General features: G+C 40.4%; 1 protein-coding gene across 2 annotated transcripts in view; it reads left to right on the top strand.

Annotated features, from left to right (window-relative positions):
- Positions 1 to 12,870, top strand: part of KCNMA1 (potassium calcium-activated channel subfamily M alpha 1) — an 863,058-nt gene that overhangs the window by 689,908 nt on the left and 160,280 nt on the right. For both annotated transcript variants that reach the window (XM_075000037.1, XM_075000036.1), the window contains exon 16: positions 8,041 to 8,109. In XM_075000037.1, the coding sequence (XP_074856138.1) occupies positions 8,041 to 8,109 (69 nt within the window). The remainder of the gene's footprint in view (positions 1 to 8,040; positions 8,110 to 12,870) is intronic.

The raw sequence follows: 12,870 nt of genomic DNA, 5'->3' as shown, positions 1-12,870 counted from the left end.
TGGTAAAAGGACTCTCTAAGTCAGGAAAGGGTATTCATAACTCATTTGGGATGCTATGTCTGCAAAAAGATTGTGGCCATGTTTGAATTTGAAGAATTTGAAGGTGGGAGGCTGCTTGGGTGAAAGTGATCATGAAATCATAGAATTCACAATTCTAAGGACTGGTAGGAGAGAAAATAGCAAAACAGAGATGATGGATTTCAGGAAGGCAGATTTTGGTAAACTCAGAGAGCTGGTAGGTAAGATCCCATGGGAGGAAAAACTGAGGGGAAAAACAACTGAGGAGAGTTGGCAGTTTTTCAAAGAGACATTATTAAGGGCCCAAAAACAAGCTATTCCCCTATGTAGGAAAGATAGTAAATATGGGCAAAAACTGCCTTGGCTTAACAAGGAGATCCTGCATGATCTCAAACTAAAAGAGGAATCCTATAAAAAATGGAAATTGGGACAAATTACAAAGAATGAACACAGGCAAATAACACAGGAATGCAGGAGTAAAATTAGAAGGGCTAAGGCACAAAATAAGCTCCAACTAGCTACAGGCATAAAGGGTAACAAGGCCTTTTACAAATATATTAGAAACAAGAGGAAGACCAAGGACAGGGTAGGGCCATTGCTCAGTGAGGAGAGAGAAACAGTAACGGGGAACTTGGAAATGGCAGAGATGCTTAATGACTTCTTTGTTTCGGTCTTCACAGAGAAGTCTGAAGGAATGCCTGACATAGAGAATGCTGGTGGAAAAGGGGTAGAGTTAGTTTTTGAAATAAAAAAAGAACAAGTTAAAAACCATTTGGAAAAATTAGATGTCTGCAAGTCACCAGGGCCTGATGAAATGCATCCTAGAATCCTCAAGGAGCTGATAGAAGAGGTAGCTGAGCCGTTATCTATCATCTTTGGAAAGTCATGGGAGACAGGAGAGATTCCAGAAGACTGGAAGAGGGCAAATATAGTGCCCATCTACAAAAAGGGGAATAAGAACAACCCAGGAAATTACAGGCCAGTAAGCTTAACTTCTGTGCCAGGAAAGGTAATGGAGCAGGTAGTTAAGGAAGTCATCTGCAAGCACTTGGAAGGTAGTCAAGTGATAGGGAACAGCCAGCATGGTTTTGTAAAAAACAAATCAGGTCAAACCAACCTGATAGCTTTTTTTGACACGATAACGAGACTCGTAGATAAGGGAGAAGCAGTGGATGTGGTATACCTAGACTTTAGTAAAGCATTTGATACGGTCTCGCATAATATTCTTATCGACAAACTAGGCAAGTCCAACTTAAATCGTGCTGCAATAAGGTGGGTGCATAACTGGCTGGCTAATCACACCCAGAGAGGAGTTGTTAATGGTGCTCAATCCAGCTGGAAAAGCATAACAAGTGGGGTTCCGCAGGGGTCTGTTTTGGGACCAGTTCTGTTCAATATCTTCATTAATGATTTGGATATTGGCATAGAAAGTACGCTTATTAAGTTTGCAGATTATACCAAGCTGGGAGGGGTTGCAACTACCTTGGAGGATAGGGTCATAATTCAGAATGATCTAGATAAATTAGAGAAATAGTCTGAAGTAAACAGGATGAAGTTTAATAAAGATAAATGTAAGGTGCTGCACTTAGGAAGGAATAATCTGTTTCACACATACAGAATGGGAGAAGACTGTCTAGGAAGGAGTACAGCAGAAAGGGACCTAGGGGTTCTAGTAGATCACAAGTTAAATATGAGTCAACAGTGTGATGCTGTTGCAAAAAAAGCAAACATGATTCTGGGATGCATTAGCAGGTGTGTTGTGATCAAGACACGAGAAATCATTCTACCACTCTACTCTGCGCTGGTTAGGCCTCAGCTGGAATATTGTGTCCAGTTCTGGGCACCCCAATTCAAGAAAGATGTGGAGAAATTAGAGAAGGTCCAGAGAAGAGCAACTAGAATGATAAAAGGTCTGGAGAACATGACTTATGAAGAAAGCCTGAAAGAATTGGGCTTGTTTAGCTTGGAAAAAAGAAGATTGAGGGGGGACATGATAGCAGTTTTCTGATATCTTAAAGGGTGTTATAATGAGGAGGGAGAAAACTTGTTCTTCTTGGCCTCTGAGGAGAGAACAAGAGGCAATGGACTTAAACTGCAGCAAGGGAAGTTTAGGTTGGACATTAGGAAAAAGTTCCTAACTGTCAGGGTGGTCAAGTACTGGAATAAGTTGCCAAGGGAGGTTGTGGAATCTCCCTCGCTGGAGATATTTAAGAACAGATTGGATAGATGTCTATCAGGGATGGTGTAGATAGTGGTTGGTCCTGCCGTCGGGGCAGGGGACTGGACTCGATGGCCTCTCGAGGCCCCTTCCGGTCCTAGTGTTCTATGATACGCTTCTGTATATATTTCATTCAGTCTAGGGACGACCCTAGACTTGAACAAAGAGAGATTCATAGCTGGACGGCTGTAATATTTTTCTCTTCAGTAGATCTATTAACACATCTTCTCTTCTTGTTTGCCTTGAGGGTCCTGTAAATTCTCACTTCTCTCACAAGGTTGAAGACCATACATAGCTGGAATCAGAATTGTTTTTTCTTACAACACCAAGGCTACGTCTACACGTGCAGCCAACATCGAAATAGTCTATTTCGATGAATAACGTCTACACGTCCTCCAGGGCCAGCAACGTCGATGTTCAACTTCGACGTTGCTCAGCCCAACATCGAAATAGGCGCAGCGAGGGAACGTCTACACGTCAAAGTAGCACACATCGAAATAGGGATGCCAGGCACAGCTGCAGACAGGGTCACAGGGCGGACTCAACAGCCAGCCGCTCCCTTAAAGGGCCCCTCCCAGACACAGTTGCACTAAACAACACAAGATACACAGAGCTGACAACTGGTTGCAGACCCTGTGCCTGCAGCATAGATCCCCAGCTGCCGCAGAAGCAGCCAGAAGCCCTGGGCTAAGGGCTGCTGCCCACGGTGACCATAGAGCCCCGCAGGGGCTGGAGAGAGAGCATCTCTCAACCCCCCAGCTGATGGCCGCCATGGAGGACCCAGCAATTTCGACGTTGCGGGACGCGGTTCGTCTACACGGTCCCTACTTCGACGTTGAACGTCGAAGTAGGGCGCTATTCCTATCTCCTCATGAGGTTAGCGACTTCGACGTCTCGCCGCCTAACGTCGAAGTTAACTTCGAAATAGCGCCCGACGCGTGTAGACGCGACGGGCGCTATTTCGAAGTTGGTGCCTCTACTTCGAAGTAGCGTGCATGTGTAGACACAGCTCAAGAGAACACCCTAACACAAAAGCTTTCTCTAGGATCAGCTACAGTGCAATCCAGCTAGTCCTTTATGTTGTCTCTCTCACTGGCCATGTCTACACTGCACACTTACTTCAGTAGTACTACATTGCTCAGGGATGGGATTAATAGCGCTGATAGATAAGACACCAGATCTGCACATCATTCAGTCATTTTGCCACCTGCCGAATGACAGGGTTTTCTCAACGTCATTACTGTTGACAGTGTCCTCTACTAGGTATTCCACACTGTTAGCCTCCTGGGATGAAGCTACTTGGTATTATCATGAGTTTTAGCCATAAACCCATGAAAGAAATCAAGATTTGTGTATTATCTCTCAAGACAGCAGGAGAAATATTAACTGAAGTGGTAAATATTGTTTAAAAGATTGTGAGAATCCATTCAGCTTCATTGGCAGAAAAATAATTTTGGCCAATTGTAAATAATTTATCTACAAATCATCTATTGGATTCGGGCTGTGGATATTGAAAGTTGCATACTTCCATGCTTTGGCTGAGAAGATGAATAACATTTTGCAGCATTGAAAACAGCCCTGAATCTGGCAATAGGTTTTTTTTTTCCTTCAGTTAGCCATTTATCACTTGCAAAATATAAACGCTAATTGTGTTTCATTTTACTGGTCAGCAGGGATTAGGGCAGAAATTATGCCTTGAAAATATGGCATCTCTGTGTCTGGCACAGCTGAGACTGTCATTAAAATTCTAATTGGACATGGAACTGCTAGTGCCCCATTAACTAAGACCTGTATTACATTGAGCTCCCCCGGGGACTGATTCACCTCTTATTTACCTTGGTGTAACTCTGGTGACTTCCATGGCACTGTTAATGTTTTACTCCACTGTAAATTGCATAAAAATCAGGTCTTCGTGTGACTGCAGGCCAATGCACAGAGGCTTCCATATTTCTTGATTGTTTCACTTCATGGTATGTCCCTTATTTGTTTGTTTGTCCCTCCCACACCTCTTGTCAGGGCATGGAAATTTCTGTGTTGCCTCTCACTGTTCTCCGTTTCAACACTTTTTCCCATTTAGACTTAATGCGTGTTTGTGAATGCCTTTGTGATAATGTGATGAACAAGGCTATATAATTGTGAAGAAATACTGATGATTAAAAGTTATTGACCTGATGGAGTCACCCTCTTCTCCATCTCCCCTACCCCCCAAAATGGTAAGCTGTAAAACAGCAGGGGAGCTGCTCTAATGTCAATGATGCAACAAGGCTTGTGGTTCCTGTACTGTCCATGTATCGTGGAGTAGGACAAGTGGCTCCACGTAGTCATTCATTGGCCATTCCCCTACCTCACTCCAACTGCAAAATTTCCCTTCTCATTGCCATAGATGAGAAGCTGACTGCCCATATCTCAGGGCTTCTTCTCTTCCTGCTCTTTCAGCAGACTTTAGGGAGGTTCTGCTCTTTACAACCTTTCCCATTCACAAGCAGAAGGGAAGGCATATAATTACTGGTTGCACCTCCTGGTCCAGCATCTTTGGGACCTGAGCAGTCCTGGACCAGAGAAGGTAAATGTGCATGTCCTGGCCTCCAGTCCCTACTCCTGGGTTCCCCTCCCAGCTATTGCATGCTTGCAGCTGTGAACCCAGCCACTTGCCACCATGGTCACAGGCTTCCTGGACCCAACTGTCTAGCCCCTGGCTTTTGGCTTCCCAGCACTGGCTGTGGTTTGCTGGCCTCAGCCACCAAGCCCAGGCCACCTTACTCTGCTTCCCAGCCTCGGCTGTGGTCTTCTGCTCCTCAGCCGCAGTGCCCCATCCATAGTCTACTTCTCTCCTGCCTGGGCCCCAACCTTGGCCATGGTTCTTTGGCCCTGGCTGTGGGACCCTGGCCACTTGGCTTTGGCCACTGTCTGCTGCTGCCTACTGCTGTCCCCCACTCCCCAGCCCTGACCACAGTTTCCTGGCCCTGGCCTCTGCCAGTCCTCCTGTCTATGGATTGGATATGGCTGCCTGGCCCAGGCCAAAGTGCCCAGCCACAGGATTGAGAGCTGTCCCCCACTCCCAGTCTCTGGGGCTCTCTGGCCCGGCAACATCCCTGGTCCTGCCACACCATGGATGTTGCCAGACCAGAGAGTCCTGGATTTCAGAAGCTGAACATGTAATAAAAATGATATAGTTAATGACATACTGCAGAGTCTCTCTCATGTACTGACGCATAGAAATCTAGGAAATACATCAGATATGCTCACACAGAGCTGTCTTCAAGATGCTGAAAACTCTGGGCTGAGCCAATAAATCACCTAAACAGGTGTTAATCTTTAAGCATGCGATCAGTTCCCTGAAGTCAGTGGATCTGCTGTCATACCTGAAGTAGCTGTGTCAATGGATCTAGCCACACTGCTCTACATTATGCAGGTGTGAGCCTCTAATCAGAGTCTCAGCTCAGCTCAGTACTTCAGAGGAAAGCAGAAAAATTACATGTTCACTCTCAATATAAAGAAGTAGGTTGCTGATGCTGTATTTAATAAGCCATTGGTAGTATTTATTTGTGGATTATATGAAATGTGGTAATTTCCACTCAAGTATGCAAACCTTGATGAACTCACAATAGTTTCAGACAATGTTTTTTGTCTAGAAGTGGAGAAGCATTTTAAATTGCTGTTGATCAGACTCTTAAAGGGCACAAAGTATTTGGAAATGTCTGTGTTGTGTGACAAAAGGGAAAACCGGTCACCAGGCCTACTTTCTTAACCCGAATTATCCACTCACTGTATAATCAGTTTCATAAAGCAAAAAATAATATACATATACAAAATGATTCCAGCATGTCTAAAGACTTTAAGACACAGCTGTATATTTGTTTATCAATTGGAATTTTATGCATGTATTATTATTACATACAATCCAAATGCACATACATTTGGTAAATGAGATGGGATTTCTGAATAAAAGTAAATGCAAGATCTCTTTTTCAGTGAGTAGGAACTAGTGCTTAGTCAAAAGTAGCTTGAAGAAATGTGAATGACCAGAACTGGCTTGGAGGTTAAAAAGATATACCGAAAGAATAAACCTTTCCCACGCAATAGCTTATTATATAAAATGCCTTTTGTTTATATGTGAATGCTGTGTATATATTAATAGTTCATAAAGATTATATCTCTGTGTTCCACTTCTCAGATACTATGGTAATAGGGACTTTAGAAATATGTGCTATCTGTACATATACGTCTACTAATACTTATCCAAATAGTTCAATGTACAAAGAATACAGCTGGTTTCCATGTCTAATTTATGACAATGACTAGTCTTACCAGTCAAGAGGGCTGATTTTTATGGCAAGAACAATTTATTTCCCTCTGGGTAGAAAGAAACAGTTGGATTCAGCCTCTTAAAGGCCTTTGTTCATGAACATCTGTGTTCAGACTCCCATAGTTAACAGATGATGCTCACAGTAAAAAATAAATAAAATAAAAATGAAATCTTCCTGTAATATCATTGTCAAATTTTCTGGTCCTCTGCATAATCATCATTTGGGAGGGAACATGATCTGACTTGTTCTTATAGCACTTTTTTTGAGGTTGTTGCTAATACAAGATCTTTGTGTGACCAATGGCATTTTTCTGAACTGGATATTATTTTGCAGCCAGCAACATAATATATTTGAGTCTTCTCAAGCTACATTTCTAGAAGTGGTCAGACAATTTGATTTGCCTGTGCAGTTGCTGAGCTGCACAAGCAAGTACATGCCACAAAATATGTATTGCTACAGCTTAGAAACACTTTTAGCCAAGCAAGTTTTACTGAATATGAAGTACTGTACTATAAATTATATCTTGTTGCCCCTACTTTATATCATTTTCCAGCTGAGATGGAGCTAAGCTCAACCATGCAGCCCCTGAATAAGATAAAGCTCCCAGCTGTATAATGCTTGGATTCTATTTCTCTACTCCATTTTCATCTGAGCAAGTGGGTTATGTGTTAGTCTCTAAGGTGCTACAGGACTGCTTGGTCTTATAAAAACTATATTAACCATAAAAGAAACACTCCAAGAAAAAATGCAAATCACTTTCCACAAGTTAATAGCACAAAGAGGCTTATAACTTTTTATTAACATAAATTTGGATAATGGAAATGGAATGCAAACACTTTCTAGATAAAATTTGTAGTTGGTTTTTCTGTATGTTTTATTTGATAATTCTGAAATTGTCTGCGTTCAGGAAGATAGTTGATCTGGTGTTCAACTCAATGGGATCACAGTGGTATAATGCTGGTGCTTCTTTCAATGTATCGGTAAATAGTGGATTTCACAGAATTTCATGATGACAGCGAGCTTTGTTCAAAAGTCAGTATTTGCTTTTCCACACATTTTCTTCTACATTTAGAATACAAGATATGTCTTGCTAACTGTTGTAGTAATTCACAAATATTGACTTTGAATAGGTTTTGTTATTTTTAGGGATTTAATGAAAGAATGAACATTGTGTAATGAATGTGCAATACTGTGAACAGGACTCCTATGGACATCTACAGTATGAAACAAGCATGTGTTTTGTTTTGAGTATTGTGATCTGTAGTAGTAATAATAATGATGCTGATGTTGTCAGAGTGACTCTTGTTTACTTTCCCTGTGGAAAGGCCTTGAGAAGTACTGTATGTACACCCAGTTGAGAAATTGTTTAGGCTTTTTGGACAAATGTGTCCTCTTTCTTGGTCACAAATTATGAAATTTTGAAATGTTTTGACCAATGCTAGATAAATGATGATAATCATAAAGAAGCACTGAATCTCAACTTCTTTTATTCTGCAGACTGGTATTTGCGAAGCTAAAGCTCTTAATGATAGCCATAGAATACAAGTCAGAAAAACGGGAAAGCAGGTATGTTAATGACTACAACATTTGACAGCTTTTCAGTAGGTACCATGGATAATTTGGTCTTCTCACTCTCTCTTTTTTTTTTTTTTCCTGAATGAGCATAGCTCTTTTTTCTGCCCATGAAAGCATTTCAAATCATAATTAATGTGGCATCACTTTACACCAGTTCACATAATGTCAGGCGCTACCTCTCTCCTCCTCTGTATCTGATTTAAGATTACAACACATAATTTGTTGGAAGAAAAGCTGGTAGTTTTATGTGCAACTTAGTTCAATAAGTGTCATTTGACATCCACCTTTATTTGCCCTGGCTGACCACATCAGGGAATGAAGCTGCTCTTATCAGTAAAGTATCATGTTTTAATGGACTTTCAGGAGTGAAAGCAATAATTTCATAATAATATGCACTATATTGAGTCGTGCATGCATTTCTCCACATCATCATTTTAAATGGGGTGAGAAAACTACTTCTATAATGTGCAAACTATCCCTGTTTATTCTAGATACAATAGATAGGTATGGATACATATAATATATATGCGTGAATGTGTATAAATAGTATGACTGAACTGGGAAGGATTCATTTTTATTAAAAAAAAAAACAAACAAACATGCCAATTTCATGCTACATCCAAGAAGTTAAGGAAAAAAATCTTTATGGCCAATAACAAAAAATTGCAGATAGGAAAAGAGGTTTTTGTTAGGCTGGTTGATTGGTTTTGATTTTCTTAATATCTTCATCTTTGCTTTCATACGCATTCATTCCAGTTGTCCCAAAGAGGGCAATGATTTCTGGTCTGTTGGAAGTGTGATCTAAAAGGGCATGATTCAAAATAATTTTGGACTTACAAATTGCATTAAATATTTCTTCAATGTGTTATCAGTATTCTGAAGACAAACCCATGACATTACAAGATGCTATAGTGAAATTGTAAGCATATATCAAAGTCTGTCATCTTATCATTTTGATCATTTGTCACCTAAGATGGAGGTGATGTCATTTATACAGCTTTAGGTCAAGTTTATACTATTATGTATGTCACACAAGGATGTGAAAAAACGTGAGACATAAGATTCACTGACATAAGTTGTAGTGTGTACAGTGTTGTGAGGGCAGGAGAGCTTCTCCCATTGACATAGTTACCAGAACCCATTAGGGGTGGTAATGATGTCAACGGGCAAGCTCTCTCCTGTCGGCATAGATTGGCTACATGAGATATCTTACAGTGGTGTAGCAGCATTGGTTCAGCTATGCCACTGTAAATCTCTAATGTAGATATATAGTTTGAATATTGAACTATCCAGTGACTTCTTAAACCATGTGCCATGATTTTGGTCATGTTTTCATATTTTAAGTGTTTATGTGCTTAAAGTGTGCTTAATCATCCCTAAATATCTATTGTTCTTATTAAAAGGAATCTGTGGAAAAGACATATCCAAAACAGTCTGAATGTTTCCAGTTCTTGTGTGGATATTTGTAGTATAGCCTTGCTGAATTTTGATTTCATAGCCCTCTTTTTGTTATCCTCTGACAAGTGGTATGTGGAATGGTGTATGTGATGCTCAATTTTCTATTTATCCAATACCATTGCAGATTAAGGGGACCCTTCTTTGAAATCAGAATTTTGAATTTTGAAATGTTTTCAACTTCCATGAGGTTTTCCTAAAATAGGTACAGGTTGAACCTCTCTAATGCAGAACTCTCTCATCCAGCAAACTCTGTAATCAGGCATGATTTTAGTTAGCTGGACTCCACTAATCATGGGTGTGGCCAGATTTCCCATGGTCTGGTAAAGTTTGTTTACGGTCACCAGCCCTGGCTCTCAGTGTTCTGTGCTGTTATTTAGCTGTACTTTATCACAAATGTCTTTTAAGAACCCAGTAAGCATTGGTGTTGGTAATGCACTAGACAATATTGACCTCCTGTTGCCCAGCAAATTCTCTTATCTGGCACCAGTCAGGTCCTGAGAGTGCAGGATGAGAGATTCAACCTCTACTTTCCTGTGACTAGCTTCATTCTGCATTAGCATGTGTAAAGCAAGGAGTTATTATTTTTATATTCAGTTTCATTCATGGCTGGAAAAGATACTACAATAGAAATATTATTGGTAACTGTTTACGTGAAGTTCTTTATATTTTTTCTCAATAAGAATTTGTATCCAGCTCTTTGCTGTCATTGTCTCCATTGTCATTCTGTGAAATGTGTCGATATTGTAGCTTTCTTCAATACTTTTGGAGATATTTCATCTCTGATATATGTCATTGGGAGCCTTGCCACCTCAATCAGAATTAGATTAGTCCTTATGCATAAGATGGTCCAGAAAAGTCAGCTAAAGTAGCACAGCATGATAGAGCAGCTGCTTTACATATTCATTACCCAATGCCAGAAAAATTAAAAGTTCATAGTATGGAAGTTTGGTAGAAAGTGAGGATAGTAGAAATTCTAAGAAAAAAATACTAGTGAAGGTAGGTTAATGCTTTTGAGACTGAGAGAGCACTGTTTTTGTTTTAATATATGACTGTAGAGCATTCCACTAATAGAAGGGCCATCTTTTACTCTATCAAACTACTGCCAAAATACTTGTTTGAATGAACCAGGAACTGTTTTAAGGGTAATTATCTTGTGAACTGCCGCTGCTAGAATATTTACATTTCATTAGAAAGCTCCGAAAACTACTTCCCAGCCACAGGTAACGTTAATTTATCGTCCTGTTTGTGCATGTGATACTGAACCTCAGTATCACATAATTCTGATACTGTCCTGCTTTTCTACCCTATGCTTTGTCCCCAGTTTAACAATGCACTTACATAGTCAAGTAAATAATTAATGTAATAAATAAAATGAAAACCATGCTTTAAAACCAAGTGAAGTCCCATTGACTTTAATGGGACCTCAAAGTCAAGCACATGTTTAAGTGCATTGCTGAACTGGAACATCATACTCTAACCAGAAGCGTAATTGTACAAAGCATTCATTTCTCACTTTTTAGGATTTCCTGAGATATTGGCTCCTAGAGTCATGCCTCAATGGAAGTAGAGAGATGAGAAAGCAAGACAGCAATCAGAATAACCTGATTTTAAGCATGGGGTGTCCGTTTATTGCATTCATTATTCACCAATACTTTTTCTGTTGTTGTTGCTGTTGATTGTGATGAAAATATCAGACCTTTATTTCCCCCTCGAATTGTAATGTCTTCAGCGCTTAACTGAGCTTTTATTGGTAGTTCCTCTTCCATGTGAATAGGGAAGCTGCCTACACCATTGGACTTAAACCAGCTTCTCACACTTCTTGAGTGAAAAGTCTCCCGGGAGGTGTACAAATTAATTTTCCAACTTGCTTTGTGAAACCTTTGAGCAATTTTCCATAGTTTATGTTCCACAGCAATAAAAATGTTCAGAGGAAGACCTATTTAACTTAGACGCCCTGATTTCAATGACCAGTATAGCACGATGATCCTGCGTACAGAAACATTTTGAGCTCCAGTACCAATTTTTTCAGGCCAAGAGATTAGTGTCCCTGTGGGTGCTCCACTTCAGGTGTGCACGTACTCCTCAGCCTTTGATGAGATTTTTGGTAGCAGTGCCTCTTCTATCCTTCCTTTAGTCATATATGTCCTTGTGCTCCATGCCAACTCTACATAGGGCTGCAGGAGCAAGCAACACTCTATTTCTTCTCAATTGCTTTCAGGCAGAGAAAGAATTTAGTGTGTACCTATTTCTGCTTTTATTTGTATGTTTAGAATTAATACTGCTTAGTAATCACGGACAGGTAGCTGTGTTAGTCTGTACTCTAAGAAAACGAAACAGCAGTAATGTAGCACTTTAAAGACTAATAAAATGATTTATTTGGTGATGGGCTTTCAGATCTGGTGAAGTGGGTCAGTCCCATGAAAGCTCATCACCGAATAAATCATTTTGTTAGTCTTTAAAGTGCTACATTACTGCTGTTTTGTTTTCTTACGGGTAATAGGTTGAGTATCTTATAGTTATTGGAACAGTTGTTTCTGTTTGTTTATTTCTTTTCTTTTAAAAAAATTCATATTTTTATTTGTCTCCCCCTGACATTAAGAAACCCTACATTTTTTTTTCCTTTTACCTGGGGAGCTGGACTCCATTGGTTGCCTCTCTCTTCAAGAAATAATCCCATGAGTAACAAGTACTCCAAGCATGTATGAGATTTGCGCTTAGAAGAGGGAAATTAAGTATAGGCTATTCATAATGGAGCCTTAAGACAGTCTTCTGACTGATTGCAGAGACACGTCCCCTTCCCCCCACATCCTGTATTAGGTGTAGTGCCCTGTCAACACTGAGCTTAGTTAGTAAGAGTTTCCAAGGTGAAGATGGCATCAAAATCCTAAACTCTGTGAGTGAGGTATGAACAGCTGCACTGGTGGTACCAAGAGCTACCCACTCTAATACTACGGAGGGGGCTAAGAGAAGAACAGAAAGGTCCTTCTTGAAGAAGATTCAGAGGGCCTGAGAGGGGTATTTGTGAGGAGCTCAGCACTTCAACTAAAACGCACACTGCAGTGTTGAAGGCTTCAGCACCAAAGACTACTATTAGCAAGAGGGTGAGTTCAGTGTATTAATCTACTGTTCCTTTGGTAGTCATATCAATGTCTCGGACAATGTCATATGGAACATCAGAAGTGAATGTATCCAGCTCTGTTTTGCTGCTGATAGCGTAGGCATTCCAAATGCAAAAAGCTCTCAGGGTACCAAATAAGCCTGTCTCTCTGTTCCTTGCAGCTTCTAAAGACCTCT

This window comes from Carettochelys insculpta, chromosome 7, assembly GCF_033958435.1.
Source record: "Carettochelys insculpta isolate YL-2023 chromosome 7, ASM3395843v1, whole genome shotgun sequence".
Lineage (NCBI taxonomy): Eukaryota > Metazoa > Chordata > Testudines > Carettochelyidae > Carettochelys > Carettochelys insculpta.
This window is presented reverse-complemented; position numbering and strand designations above follow the sequence as displayed.